At 43.8% G+C, this 15,966-nt stretch overlaps 1 protein-coding gene across 3 annotated transcripts in view; it reads left to right on the forward strand.

Annotated features, from left to right (window-relative positions):
• The window catches only part of ARHGAP22 (Rho GTPase activating protein 22), a 151,238-nt gene that overhangs the window by 117,568 nt on the left and 17,704 nt on the right, over nucleotides 1-15,966 (forward strand). For 2 of the 3 annotated variants that reach the window (XM_040606954.1, XM_040606956.1), the window contains 2 exons: nucleotides 7,744-7,951; nucleotides 12,082-12,214. In XM_040606954.1, coding sequence (XP_040462888.1) covers nucleotides 7,744-7,951; nucleotides 12,082-12,214 — 341 coding nt within the window. Of the gene's footprint in view, nucleotides 1-1,541; nucleotides 1,774-7,743; nucleotides 7,952-12,081; nucleotides 12,215-15,966 lie in introns of those variants that run through there. The other variant, XM_040606957.1, reaches the window with a different exon arrangement.

Genomic DNA, 15,966 nt, shown 5'->3' on the forward strand with positions numbered 1-15,966 from the left:
TCCAGGGATTAGTGCCAAAAAAATCCTGATGGTGTCTCAGCCATTCAGAAGAGGATTGGTCGTGCTCACCAGTTAGCACTGTGGGCAGCCTCTCCCTAACCTGCAGCCTGCTGTGTTCACCACAGGCGAAGAGGGGATAATAAAAGGGTGAAGAACACCCAGGATCTCATTTGTAATTTTTATTTAAGGATCTCCATTGCTTTTCAGATATTCTTTAGTGGGCTTTAAATACTGTCCAGTGTATTGTCTGGGCTTTTAGTGTCTATTTTTGCAATTGTGCAATACCTTGCTACTCAAAATATACCTTAAATAGCTAAGGGGAATACCTTACTATCTTGCTACTCAATAACTAGAGCTTTTGATCCTAGTGCTGCCATGACCTGTATTGAGAGACAGTCTTTTGATCAAAACAGAGAATGCAGAGACATAGTTTGATCTCAAGTTTCATGAGTTGTGGAACAACACTGTCTCAGCGACTGGGATATCAGAGCCTGACATGTGTGTTCAAACTGAGCCACCATGTAGGTAAGGAAGTGGCGGGCCACTAAGTTCAGATGAGCATGGTCTGTACAGTGACCACAAAATGGTATTTTAATAACAGAAGCAGAAGAGCAGTTGCAGACAGGGATAAGTTGTTGGGTGGTTTTGGTTTGGGGTTTTTTTTCTGCAGAGGGAAATGAAGTTAGCCAAACTTGATAAAATTCCCCAGAAGTTTGGCGGAAGCTTGGTGCAAAGGTTTTGAGTGGTGACTGCTGCAGATCTGCAATCACATGAGTGCATTTTCTAAATGGGATGGAAGGCTGACCTGTGTATAACTGCATGAGGCATTGTGTGATAAGTGTTTTTCTTAACTACAGGCTTTTTACCCTGAGACCAGAGGCTGAGGGGGTGAATATTTTACTGCAAGTAAGTCCTGGGGAATTGGTTCACATGTGAGGAGCTTGTAGTTCCCTCCTCTACCAGTTATGCAGCTGAGCTATTGAGCATCAGACAACTTCTCTGTAAAAAGCAGAGGGTGTAAGCACAAAAAAGGTGCACAGGTCAAAGACTAGCTTTTCCTAAGCTGTGTAAAACTTTCCAATGTATCCCAGAGCTGTGGAGGTACTCTCAGAGTATGCGAAGGCTAAGGTGGGGGTATGTCCCCTCCAAAATGAGGTTTCTGCTTCTGGTGCTTTGCAAGCAGAACAGAGGCCAGACCGGGGCACCAAGTTGCCTGCAGCACAACTAACATTGCCTGTATCAGGAAGGGATCCAGAGTGTGGCATGCAGACAGCAACTGTTGCTCAGCTTTTCCAGCTATCTAGAATAGATCTGACAAGCAATTAGAGCATGAATATATTACAGAGCCGATGGGGGATGCCTTTGTTAAAACTTGTGACCCATACTTAGCTGCTGTTTACATTGGCGGCAGCTTCGAGGGTGGGCAAGACCCTACCTGCCTGTCTTTCTACTCTCTCCTTCCCCATGCGGAGGGAGCTGGGAAGCTCTGCACCTCATTGGATATTTCAAATGCTTTCTGCACAAGTCATAATTAATGTCGAGTTGCGGAGCTAAGACCAGATGTGCTGCTGAGATTATCTCCCAGGGCAGATCGGCTGCTCTCCACTCCGTAGCGCTGGGTGAATGGAAAGCTGCCAGTGCTGGGACTCAGAATGTGTCTGATGCCTGAAGTCAGGACTTTCTTTCTCTGCCGCTCCTGCTGTCTGACACTGCCTGGTTTCTGCTTAAAGCTCAGCGCCTGTCATGTAGCGGAGTGCTGCACAAGAACGAGAGGTATGAGATGATTTTCCGAGTTTAGATTTGTTATGTTTTTCTTTTCCTAGAGGAAAAGCAGATATTTGAGCTTAGCCTCAGACATAAGCTAGGAATCTAAAAAAGGATCTGACTTTACAAAGGGGGAAAGAGTGGGAAGGACCCGGTTTATGGCCAAAAATACCTACTGGATGCCAGTCTAACATTTGAAGATAGTTCTGAGGAGGTGCATTTCTGCTTGCTTTTACATAAAATATTTAAATGGTCGTACGTGGATGAAAGCAATCGGCTCCTAGTATATGGAGGCTGTTCTTTGTGGGGAATGGGGTCAGAAGACACCACATTCTACCACAGACCCGTTTGTGTGGCCTTGGGCAAGTTACTTTTTTTTGCTTGATTCCTAGTTATCTGTTGTTTCCTTTCCTTTCCCTCATTCTCACATGTTTTGTCTGGCTGGATCGTTTAGTTGTTGGGAACTATCTTTTCTTAGGCATGTACAGCTCCTTAATGCGGAACTTCTTTTCCAGTTGCTGCTACAGTAATTCACAAAGTGTGTGCTTGGGTGGGCCAGGGGAGGGGAAACAGGAGTTATAGGTTTGTGTGTGTTTTGTGCTATGGAAGCATATGCATTTCTGAATGTCTGCCCATGATTTGTTCTCAGCGCTTTCATGTGTGAGAGGGACAGATAAATGGGAGCCTAAGTATGAATGTGGGAAGGTAAAAGCAGACGCTTACCTGTGCAGGTGAGCACGTACACAATATTTATATCCGTAAACTGCCTGTCTGTGAGGCACCACATGCATGCGCGGGTGTATGTACTGCTGTAGAGCAGCATCCAGGTCTGTGCTTGATTATCTTCCTGCACATCTTTTAACGTGAGCGTGTGTGTACTAAGCTCTATGTACAGCTGACACAGGAGTGTCTGGACTTTTCCTGCTTTAAGCACATACGAAGTCCTCAGTCCTCCTGTAAAGAAAAATCTACTCGGGAACTGACTTTATTATCTCTGTCTTCAGTTTATTTTGGTTGAAATCAGAGCTCTGATGAGGAAAAATGAAGCAGGGAGCATATATTTTCCTGCCCACTGCATGTCTGGACAGCATAGCTGAATGTATAGACTTTGTATGCCTGGAGCTGGTGGGTGAGCTATTCAGGCCAGGACAGAGAGCTTGTCTGTGTCTTAGTCAGTACATCATTCCTGGCTCGCTTTTTCCACAAAGAGCCACCTAAATCTTTAAAGAACAGAGACAGCTTGTTGGAGTAGAGGAAAGAAATTCTGTAGCTCTGCTAGCCCATTATTTTAGTATCTCTTGAGTCTTTCTGAGATTAAAGATGTGGTCCCAGGCATGCTGGGTTTTTTTCTGCTTTGAAACCAAATAAAAGAGCCTAGCTATAGATAAGGGTCTGACGAGGAAAGTTAACCCTTGGGTTGATAGTAGCTTTTGACTTTATTTCCAGCCTAACTCTGTCTGGGAGTGTGACTGGATGGCACTGGCTCTACTTCTTCTGAATGGAAAGAAAGACTTTAATGTCTTCCAGCAGGATCATCAAATGGAGTGAAATGCTGCCAAGTTCAGTCTGAGCTGCTGGCCCCAGTGATTAAAAACAGGCCTGTGCCTTGAGGAGCCGGCGGATGAGGCTGTGTGTGACTGGCTCCACATTCGCTTTTCCTTGCAAGGCAGGGCAATCCCTGTCCAGCCCAGCAATGCTGTCATATCCTGGTAGTTTCAGGGACATTTTACTACATGTTTTACAAGCTCTTCTGAGACCTAGCTGAAGCAAGATGAGCTTTACAGAGCTAGCAGAACACCACCTTCTCAGTCTGCCCTGTTTAACCCTGGGAGACTGAAGTAGGTGCATCTGCTATGTCTCTTGCCAGTGTAGCTGTAAGAGCCCTAGCAGTAATTTTACTGAGAGTAGACTTCATCAAGGCCCCCCCAGCAGATGTCTAGATGAAAGATTTCCACAAGCCCAGAACTGTCAACAGCTCCAGCTTGCCTTTGACAGTCCCTTTCCAGCCCTACTCCAAAGATATCTCTTAGCTTGCTTCTTCTCTGAACCCTAACACCAATTTCCTCTCCTAAGCTATGGACAAGATGTGCAGCCACTGCACAGATAAATGGTTTCTCCAAGGTCAGCTTTTCAGCCCCACTCTAACTGCAGCTGTCTACTTTCTAAACTGCAACCCTAATGCTCTTACTGCCAAAAGACCTGGGCAGGGAGCAATCTTTCTTCTGAGCAGTGGCTGGAGGGGGTCCTTCTCTATGGCTCAGCAAATGAAAAAAAAAAATAGGGCATAGAGCTGCAGTGTAATTGCAGCTGCAAAGGGAAAGGTGCGGTTACCAACAGACCTGGCTTGGGTGATATATTTAATCTGTGCAATGCTTGGTGACTTCTAGTGCTTCCATGGAAAATTAAGGTTCAGCATTGAGAGGGAGAGAAAACTTAGATCTGCAATTGGAGTTGGGCTGGAGTGGGACTCCCGCACCAAAGTGCGAGGCAGCTAGGAGAGCTGGGCTGAGATGTGTCTTTCACCCTGGCAATGGCTTCAGGGTCTTTTCTTCCCCTCAGCCAAAAATGACCTGTGAGGGCTGTGTGATGTCACCTGCACAGCCCTTCAGCACACGGGAAGTAACCCGCACTTGTGCCAGCTCCTTTCAGTCATCATAGTTAGGTCAGCTTCATCCCCAGTCATCCCAGCCTTGGTTTTATGGCTGGTGTTTCTTGTTACCTATTTGAAATGGTGCAAAGGGAGGTGAGTAGTATTGCAGAAGAAGAATACTACAGTGCCTTTGTTTCCTCCGAAGATCGCTGTTTCCATCCAGGAGAAAAAGGTGTTACCAACGTCTGCGCTTGAGAAGGTGGAAAGACAGGGTCCCCAGCATCTGGTTCTGCAGCAGACACCCATAGTAATGTTAATACTGTGCTTGTGAAAGGTCCATCTGCTGCTCCTTCTGAATCTCAAAGCAGGTCACCCTTCTATCTCTATCTGTTATCTTAGCACCACATTCCTTAACCTCTGTGTCAGTGGTCTCTGGCTGCAGTCAACTTGTTACCCAGGAGTCATTGACAGTACCTACAGACAGGTACTGCTCATGTGATCCGAGTTGACCAGGAAGGCAAGGACTGATGTTGCTTGAAATGTATTAGAGCATGTTGCTGCCCACAGACCAACCATGGCCAGGGAAAAGTAGACAAAGCTTCACACTGCAAGTGGAGATTATGCGTGCAGTTTTGTGTGTGCTTGCTTATGTGTGGGTCTGACACTGCCTTTGTCCTTGCTCTTAGTTAAGTTTAGAACAGCAGCACATGAATTTCTGGAAAAAACATTATGTCTGTGCCCTGTACTTGGGGAATGCAAGAGCATTTACCTCTTTCCCAGAGCCTTCTCTAAACAGGCCCTTTAGGAAACGGCTGTGATTCAACATGTAGAGATCTGAGAAAACAGGACTTGTATCCTGTAATTGCCCTGGCATCTACCACAGCCTGACCTTTCTAAACCTCTGTGTCTTGCATGTAGGAGAGTGAATACTATGTATATATACTCAAGAATACTCAAAATATGTATTTTAAGGAAATAGATGGATTTGGTGGGAGGAAGTCTGGCTGGAGATTGATGATAGCATATGGAGGTTTTTGTGTCTAAGGGTCTGACCCAAACTTGTTGCAACTCATACTGAAGAACTTTGGTTTGCATTGGCCTGTGTCCCAGGATCAAATGTTCACAGAAGAAGAAAGGGAAATGGTCACTAGCAGAACAACACGAGGGAAGTTGGACAGGTGTCCTGCAGGACACATGTTCCTGCTCAGCTTTTCACAGCTGAGGGGCCTGCACTTGGCTTGCACTTCTTGTTAGCTGGATCATTCCTGTGTGTATTTACTATGATATGCAATATTGAGAGTTCGTCCCCTATAAGCAGGATCAGCAGAGAGGCTGAGAGATGAACAGGCCGTGGACACTTCACTGTTTCAGCTATGATCTGGATTTGGAAGTTAGCTGAGAAACTTGGTGGAAAAAGTTGCTCTTTCATGGCTTTCCAGCCTCTGTAAGTGCCCTGGAAACAGTTTGACAATGCTGAGCCCCACATACCAAGCAGTTCTGCTGTGCCCCATCATGACAGCAGGGATTATGTGATGAGATTGCAAAGCAACCTGTGCAAAACCAGGAAGAGATTCCCTGTCCTAGAATGTGACTTCAGAGACACCCATCTCAGTGAAAATTCAAACAGATTAAAGAACTAGAAAGCCTTTATTCTGCAAGAAAGCCAATGTTCACAGTGATAAAGGTAAGTCACACCCATGCTCCAGGACATGCCCTCCTGACAGGATAAGGAGGGAATTTTCTTTGAAACTTTTCATGGCCCTTCAGCTCTGACACTGTAAAGCAGTTGTGTAGGCTACAGTGGTAAGGAAGGTTTCTGTCTTCTATTGTATAACAAACTGGCAGGGAAAGGAAAATTGGACTTTAGGATGCTTCTTGCGTATTTCATTCAGGGAGTTGAAACTGGTTGTGAAAGGTTTATTTCACTGAGGATTCAGCAGGGTTGGACTAAATATAGAAAGCAGCTATGGTTTGGCATGGTGTCTCCCATGAATGACAGTGAATGGAGGTTAGGAAGCTTCCTACCAGAAGTTATTATCCTCCCATGAATATAGCCCTAAAAACCGGAAAATATGATTGCTAGCAGGAACATAAGTAGTGCCTTAGGAAAACCAAGTCCCCTGGCCTTGTATAAGTGCATGCATGCATCCATTAAACACTGCTTTTGGCTATTGCTTGTGAATACAGTGTAACTCCAATATTGCATGCTGGGTTTTTTTCAGACCTGCAGGATTAACTGACTGCCGAGTGCATGATCTAAAGCTCCTTCATATCAGTGGAGGGCTTCCTGTTCCTTTGAGAAACCTTTGAATAGAATTTCCTGTCTGCTATAGGCCTGGTCTTATCTTATATTGTGTAGATTCTGGGATTTTTTTACTGAATTCTTATTACCAAAATATGGTTAACTTGTATGCTATCCTCCCGAACTCCACCACACATTGTAGGGTGCTAGAGTTAGGGTTTCAGAATACAGTTCAGTGGCTGCTCTTTCAGATGGAGCACTCTCCTAGTGGCAGGGACTGAGCTAAGATCTCTGGGTCTTACAGCCTGAGCCCCTTCCATGTTGTCAAAAATACCTGGTGCCCATAGTGGCATTCAGCAGCAGGTACCAGGAACTCCAATTTCCCTAAAGAGAGAGAGACAGTGCTTCATACTTGGTGATATATGTCTACAGTAGATCTGACTTTAATTACCTAGGCCGGTCTATTTTTAGAGTCTCCGGTGCTTCCAGTATTTTCAAGGTGCAAGAAGTACAGCGTACACATTTTAGTAGGAAGGGCAATGTATTTTGCATGCATTTTATTCCGTGTTTTAATTTTCATTCACCAATTTTAATTAAAGAAATAGACATGCAAAGCTTGCAGGATATGGTGGGGGATTTTCACAACAGCCAGTTTTAATGTTGACAACTGTATTCTGTCACATTAGCAATCCCCAGCTAGGAGGATTGCTCTTGTTGAGCTGGGCAACTGTGTAACAGCGAAGAGGTGGGTGCCTTCAGAAAGGAATTGTGTCCCATAAAGTCAATGTAGCCTTTGTTTTGGCATTCTTGGGACAGAAGATGCAATGGCAGTATAATTACTTAATCCAGATTCAGCACAGCTGCAGATAACCACAAATATAATCTTAACCCCACCTTCCTTGTGCGTAATGAGACACAAACTGGCTTAGGGTAGAGATTAGTTTGAAGCACTCTTAAGCAGGCAAAAAACTCAGCATGTAATTCTTGGTTTTAAAAATAATTTTTTTCTTCTGAGTCTGCTTGAAACTGGGCCTTCACAGAGGTTCACCTCCTCCTGGTGAAAGCTTCCCTCATTTTATGCCCTGAGTGGTAGCTCAAGAAGAGTTTAAGTTGACACCCAGATATTTCTCTTGCTCTCTGTTGGCAGGGATCTTTGGACAGCGATTGGAGGACACCGTACAGTATGAGAGAAAGTATGGGCAACGCTTGGCCCCACTGCTGGTGGAACAGTGTGTGGATTTTATTCGGGAACGAGGTCTTACAGAGGAAGGGCTCTTTCGGCTCCCTGGCCAAGCCAACCTTGTCAAAGATCTGCAGGATTCTTTTGACTGTGGAGAGAAGCCCCTTTTTGACAGGTGAGTTGACATCACCAGATTCAGGCTGGTTTATCTGTGGCAGGTAAAATCTGGCAGGAATGGCCCTGCGGAGGCTATCCTCTTTCCACACCATTGTTGCCTTTATTTAAAGTGCCACTGGGGCTTTTTCCTGCGTGGTGTTGGCTATGGAGGTCTTCATTCAGCTTAGTGCTTGAGCAGAGGGGAAAAATTATCCCATTAATCTAGATAGGGCTACTCCAGTGTTTCAGTTTCAGCAAATGTTGAATGAAATGCATTGCTAGATTTGGGTGTGCCATGCTCAGCAGTTGGCGGGATGCCACCATAGAAATGGATGTGATGGAGGTAAACTAAGCTTTTACTGCTTTCAGATGTTGTATTCTCCCTTGCCACAACCACAGCAGATCTACCCAGGGGCAGTATCTCAGCTCTGCTCCTTCCTTTGTCACCAGGCTTCAGAATAGTTGCCATCATCTCACACATCTTCTCTGGCTGTTATGCATGCAACATATAGAATTGGTCAGCATGTCATAACAAAACACTTTCTGACCCTAGAATAATTCTTGGCCAAAATGATTTTTTTTTTTAATCTACAATTTCAGTAGCTGAGATGGAACAGTTGTCTCAAAACTGAATGTATCTTTTGATTTTCAACAAAACTTGAGTCAAATGTTTCTGAAATAAAAACGGCAATTTTGCATTTTTCTTCCTAGTATAAAAATGTTGATGTAATCACTCCTTGCCTGGTACACAGACATGCTAGCTGTCTTTTTATCCTACTAACCATGCCAATATCAGGGAGCAGCAAGGGTCAGCTGCTCTGCAAAGCAGGGTGAGCCAGGAGCCAAGTGTGGTAACAGACTGGCAGAGGCTGTGACACAGTCCAGTGATCACCAGGCAAGTCCATATTGACGAGGCAGGTTTGAGATCTGGCTAAGTAATCTGTCCATGAGTCAGTGTCCAGGTCCAGATCAACAGGGTCTGTGGCCAGGCACCGACATGGCTGTAAGGCAGTGGGAGTTGTAGTTCAGACACAGGATAAACAGCAGAGGCTCAGCTGAGCATCAGCTCCCACAGGAAGTGTCAGCCCTGGCTCAGAGCACTCCATCCAAGGTCAGCAAGGGAAGAGGGGCAGCTCTTGAGCTGCACTATCTCTGCATTGGCCCTGAGTCCAGGCAGTCAAATCACCAGGAAGGTGCATGCTTTCAGGCCCCTTGCAGCCAAATCCTGTCTGTACTTTGCAACCAACATTTTCTTCCCCATCTCATATGTATGTGCTACCCAGGGTGAAGGTTGGCATAGTGCCAACCTAAACAGTGCTTTGAGAAATGGGCCTTGACTCTAACGGAGATCTTGAACTCCAGGCATATTGGCACCCAAGGCCATTGTGTAAATTTGACCCAATCACTATCACAGGTCAAAAGTGGGATCAGATTCGTGATCTTGACTTGGAGACCTGGCTCCATTTCTTGCTGAAACTCACTAGTACCACTTTCCCAGGTGATGCAGGGAGCACCTGATATATTGCCAGCACATTAACCTAGGGAATCACTTCCCCTGGAGCTGCAGCCAGTGTAAACATTGCCAATAGCATCCCTGCTTACTGCTGCAGGAAGAGCTAGCACTCTCCTGCAAGGGCACCAGTGTTTGGTCTCATCCTGGGAAGCATATCCTTAGAGTTTATTTGGAACATTCTTCTAATTCTTCCCTCCCCTCAGCTTCCCAGACCACCCATCCTCCTTTCTTTGATTCTTAACCACAGACAGTATTTGCTCTCTAAATGGAAGTGTCAAATATTTAGAGATATTTTCATGAAAAAGTAAAGTTTGAAATTGTCAAATTCTCTCACTTCATCTTTTCTTAAACAAAATCTCTGTATTTTTAACTGAATGTCTGAATGTTCTAGTTCAGAATTACGATTACCTTAATTCATGTGAAAGTGAACAAAGTTACTTTGGAAAACCCTCGTAATCTGGAACAGGAGAATCTACGGAAAAAATTAATGACAGTTTCACTTTCATGTTTTACCTTAATCTAAACAGAGCCTCCCCCCTTTAAGAGCATTCTTAAAGGAGAAAGCACCTTTATTTCCATAGACATTTGCACTGGCTAAATAGATCAGTGCTAAGTCTCACCTTTAACAGAGGCAGTAAAGATCTCCACGAAGGAATGCCTGCCTTTAGGGTAGTTGATTTGAAATGTGATAACTGAAGGTTCTGTACAGAATTAAAGGAGGCAAGCAGAGGGGTATCTGAGTAGTGTGGCAGCTGAGAGTCCCCCAGAAATCACCTTTTTCTCTTTCCACCATGTCCACTGTGACTTGTAGGCCCAACACTAGTCTTTGATGTGTGTAGTCACAGAGAGAGATAAGGGAAAGCCAGTTCCACCCTGGCTAAGTGAAATGCTTTTCCTCCTAACAAGCATAATTTTCTCTATGCGTAACTAAAACTATCCATGTATGGCCTGGGATGCCTAGGCAGTGGCAAATATTTTCTGCAAGTCTGAAATCTATATACTTGTTTCCAAGTCAGGTACACTGAAAATAATATTCTTTTTTTTCCCAGTTGCAGTGAGTGCTCTTAGCTGCCTTCTGTATCTATGGTGATCTTAAAGATGTTAAAGCCCGCCGGCCCCATGGTGGATCAGATCTTTGGGATGACTGATAATTAAAATATTTATTTTTAAAATGCTTTTCCAATTTGGGTTTTAAATGCATATGTATGTTCTTATGAAAGACAGGTGTTGCTGTTTTGGAAGCACGTACAGCAGCCTGCTCCTATTGCAGTTCCATACCACTGAAAATTTGGCTGGATTTCACATGGCCTTGTGGATGAAACACTAACCACAGCCAGTGGACCTGAAACTTTTGTCTGGGCTTTGCTTCTGAGTGCTAGTCATCCACCATATACCATCCATGGCTGAAAGTCCATACTAAAAAAAAATAAAGAAAAAAAAAAAAAGAATAAGGGTGCTGTCCTCATTTGCAAAGCATTTATAATCTACTGTAAAAAACCACTATATGGAACTATGGTATTCTCAACTATGATGGAGCTGTTTAATAGGAACAGCATTATCAGGGTTAGTAGCAAGTGGCAGCTGCTGGCAGCTTCCTATTGTAATTTTTCCTGTTTTGTTTTAAATGTGTGTTCCAAAACTGCTTAAAAACATACCAAGTAGAAGAGATTCAGCTCTTAGAGGTGAGGATTTGAAGGTCTGTTGCCCAATGGTTACTGGTGTGTTTTTCTCAGCGTTCTTAAAAGACCGTCAGGGCAACGGTGGGTAGTGGGGAGCTGGTGACAGAATCTAGTTAAACTTCCAATGGTCAAAACCTTTGAGGAGTTCATCTGCAAAAATTAACCAAGTTATACCAGAGGAGACTTGGAATGAGGGAGAGGTGTCGCCATACATCAAAAGCAGAAATTGAAAGGAAAGAACAACAGGTGCATCTTCATCGTGGCACCTGACACCTCAACCCCAACTTAAAGCAAAGGAGAGAGAAGAGGAAAAAGAAGTTCCTGGAGTGGGAAAGAAAAGACACGTTGATATCCCAGCATAACACATGGGCTAAGAAATGCCAGATAACCCAGCCTGGGGAAGGAGATGTGACCACAGCCATGCCACCATGCCAAATGACAATAGAGGGCCTGGAGGAAATATAGCTTCCTGCATTTTTTCTGAATGACTGACCAGGACACCTAGGAGCCTAGCCCATCAGACAAACATGAGTGCTGTCTGGGGAGCATATCAGGCAGGAGGGATCAGTGAGAGGATCAGAGGTTATGTGTGATTGCATAAGGATCCAGAGCTCTGTTGTCCAGTGCTCTGTGATCACTGTGCACTTGCCTGGACTGCATTGCTCACATTCCTGATTCACATTGACTGAGGAACCACAGCACCATTCTACCTTAAGCAGTATCCCTTCCGCTGCCCATATTGCCTGAGATGCGTTTGTATCTTGAAAAAATGGGAGATTTCAACTGTTCCTAGGTAGACACCCTCCTGCCTAGTACAAACATGTGGCAGAATAGCTTCCTTACATATGCCTACTTTGTCCCTGTCCCTAAGAGGGACCTTGATGCACCCCAAATGAAAGGCATCGACCTTTGGGGTAGTGTGGGTTTCTAAATTTCCTTCCCTCTTCTCTATTGCAGCAACACAGATGTTCACACTGTGGCGTCCCTCCTGAAGCTTTACCTTCGAGAGCTGCCAGAGCCTGTCATCCCCTTTGCCAAATATGAAGACTTTCTTTCTTGCGGACAGCTACTCTCAAAAGATGAGGGAGAGGTCAGTGATCCTTCTAATCTGCATTCTTCTACCTCAAATGTTGTTCCTAAGACTCAATTTAGTACAGCTTTCTTCTTATCACTCTTCAGTCCTGATTCAAATCAATGAAGTTCCTGGGAACGTTCCCCTGAATTTTCCTGAAGTCATGAATTGGACATTAATATCACAGACTCCTGCTTGAAACAGGAATTTTTTGAAGTCTTTAGCCTGGTGCTTCTTTCTTCTGAACAAGTCTGTTCTGTATCATGAGCAAGAGATGTAAGGCAGGATATCTGGGTTCCTTTCCCAGCCTTGCTGTTAACTCATTAGCAAGCTGTATGAAGTCATTCCCTTTTCCTGTGTTTTCAGTTTCATGTATCAGAACAGCATGTTCTGCTTCCCAAGTTTTTGGTGGATGAGGCATTGATCAGTGTGATGGTCTTTGTATTTCTTAGAGGAAAGGCACTGCAGAAGGGTAGGCTATTATATTATCCCAAAATAGGGAAAATAATGCTAAGAATACTTTGCCAGAACCTTCTTACGATGTTGCTCTCTTTGGTTTCCAGGCAAGGGAAGGGGCTGACAAAAACCTCTAAGTCTGTGGCAATCATGGAAATTTTGATTCACTGCTTGGGAGGAGCAGGATAATTTACAATATGATTGATTGATCTGTTTCATCCATATTGTTCCTCTTGTGGTGATGCCTGAGCTCCTTGCTGACTGCAAAGGCACGTTGGATCTGGTCTAATGTGGGTGGAACTGTGCCACCTTCTAAAACAGAGATTTAAAGAAGCTGTAAAGGTTGTTGTTAGTGTCAGCTAAAGAAGCAAAGGCCTGAGGGCTTGTAAGTCGCAGTCCACGGTTCTGTCCCTTTTCTCTGTGCGGCCTCAAGAGCATGCTCATATCTTTGTCTCTGGTGGGGACTGTAAAAGAGCTTGGGGTTCACCTTTAGTTCAAGTGGCAGAAGACTGTGCGGCAGAAGTCCTTTATGATGCCCATAGGAAGATGCTTGCTTGCATGCATCAAACGTAGCATATCTGGTAATGTCGATTTTTTATGGATAAAAAGCAAGTTTTCCACTATCTGTACTCACATGATGTATCCTCTAGCCAACTCTAAGAAAGCAAATTTCTGTACGTGACACAGTGTATTACTGCACATGGATATGCATTTGCATCCTAGACACAGCCACATCAATGTGCCGGTGCACTAGTGTTGTCTTTTAATAGTATAGGTATGTGCCTACTAGCTCTAAAACTTGCTCATTTTCTGCCTTATTCTCAGTCAACTCCGGCATCTCTGCAGGGTACTATGCTGCAAACAGCACAATGGTGGATTTCACAAGAAATGGCAGCAATTCTAAGGCAGTGGAGCTGGTTTCATTTTGGTCATAATATGTGCAGACTGGGAAGTTTTAGATCCATTAAGCACTATTGCACAAGAGTTAGAGATGCTGCCAAGTTGGGCAAACATAATTGTGTATCACTGCTCAGCTTATTAACTATGTAGTTTGCCTGATTTTGCCTGCACAGGCTGCTGCAGTTTGGGAAGCAACATCTGTGTTGGTTTTGTGGGAGCAAGGCCAGACTCAAATGACTTGTAGTGCAGTATTCTCTTTGGATTAGAAAGGTGATGAAGAGCACTAGATAGTCAAAATGAAGGCTTACAAAATAGGCTACTGCTGATAGCACAAATTTGTCTTGTTAAGATGCTGTTGTAAACATAAGCTTCATTTATATTTTTTTTGTCAGAAAAGTCTGGAACCTCAACAAGGGCTGTTTACTTTTTCAGAAAGGAAGGTGGAGTGCATACACCAGGGGTGGAGAGGCTGTACGTGCACAGTAGCACGCGGAGCAGAATGTAGCACAAAGTCATACCCAGCCTGTAGGGCCTGATTCACCTCCCACATAGAAAATAGCCCTACTCAAAAATGTGGTTGCATTGAAACCATAATTTTTTAGCACAAAATGATAAGCAGGGAATTTCAAAATCAAACGTTTCATTTTGAAAAAGTATTTGGAAACAAAATATTATGGTAATTTGAAGTACTATTTTGTTTTTGTTTTTCACTTGGAAGTTTTGAATGAGACTTGGACTCAAAATATAATTTTCTTTAGTTTTGTATACCTGCCTCCCCCCCCAATAAAAACAGAATTGCTTAAGGCAAAATAGCCATTCAGATAAAATTGTTGGCATTTTATGCTGCTTCATTGTGGCCATAGACAGGAATTATTATGATGTTAGCGTGGCCTAATCTCCATCTGCAGCAAAAAATACTTCAGCACTGCCCTAGGCTTTCCATTTTCATTCAGACTGCTGTTCATCTTCATTCTGCACCCAAGTAATCTCTGGTGTGGGAATGCAAACAGATACATAACAGAGGCCTTTGGGTTGTGCTGAGGCTTCCAGGTATCTCAGCAGGACTGCAGTGTTAAAAAAGATCTGAGTCTGATCCCAACTAGTTAGGAGAAGGGACTGAAAATGAAAAACAATTTTACAGTAAGAATGAATGACAGATCTTCAAATCTCTAAAAATTCATTTGAGTCTGAGCTGACCTGACTGGTCGTATTTTAGCCTCCACGTCTGCCTGTACTCTAGAGATACACACAGTAGTTCAGTGGGCTAAGCATATGGGCTTTGAATTTTTAAAGAGGGTCTGAATTTGGGTGAGCATCTGAAGTGTTGCTGGTTTTCCAGCTCAGCTAGAAGCTCCTAATTGGTGCTGATCTGTTACACACATTGCAAAATCCTTGGGTTTGGGATTATTCCTTTGAAAGCATGCTTCTGTGGTAAATTAGACATGCAGCATTTTCAAGGAGGTAAGAGTTATTACTGCAAAATACCATGACGAATGACAGTGCAGAGCCTCTGTTGCTTGCTAGGCTGCAGCCATAAGCATGAACAGTGCTATTTGTTAATAACGCAGCAGTTTTCTAGCTTGCATTTTCCTTTACACTTCTGCTGTGGTGTTAACTAGGCTTAGCCTTCTGCCACCTGTTGGTGAGGCGGTTGGTGGTACAGATCTGTGGCAGAGCTGACAGATGCTGCTGCAGCAGTAGAGAGCTTTTTTTAACCTGGCAAGTGTTTGCACCTTGACAAATAGGAAGATACTCTCTGTGTAATACCACGTTTGTGATTCCTCATGACAAAGTAAGGATGATAAATTTTTAGAACCTTTTTTGTTTCAGGTAGCACCTTGTACCTTTACGTTATGTTTCCAGCTGGTCACAACTGCCTGCAGTTTCTGTTCCAAAGTCCCTTCTTCCATCCAGTGGAGCCATAGTATTTTAACTCAGAGCACTTGAAATACAGTGCAAAAATATAATCCCGATTTCTGTATTTGAAATAAATCGGGTTACAGAGCATAATTCAAGAGGGAATTAGGTCTGTTAGCTCACCTATTTCTAGTTCAAACTCCTCACTTGAAAGCTGGATGACCTAAACAACTGACCTTAACCTTCACATCAGCAGCGGATGACCTTAATTCAAAAGTTTTCAGAAGTTTAAAAAGAGGATTGAGATTTTTAAGGGACTGGTCTTTTCTTAGTGTCTCCATTGTTGTCACTGTTAAATCAGCATAATCTTTAAGCTAAGGCATTAAAAAGGACTTAGTGCTTCTAAGAATTCTTCTTAAGTGCCTGGGTTTTACTAGAGGGCTTTTTTTTACGTTGGGACATATAGAATAAAAAAGTGTCTGTACATTAGGATGTTAAGGATGGAGGCAGGAATACAGACTGCTTTCTGGATCTTTCTGACTTGTGTGGACCAGAGA

This window comes from Falco naumanni, chromosome 9, assembly GCF_017639655.2.
Source record: "Falco naumanni isolate bFalNau1 chromosome 9, bFalNau1.pat, whole genome shotgun sequence".
Taxonomy (NCBI): domain Eukaryota; kingdom Metazoa; phylum Chordata; class Aves; order Falconiformes; family Falconidae; genus Falco; species Falco naumanni.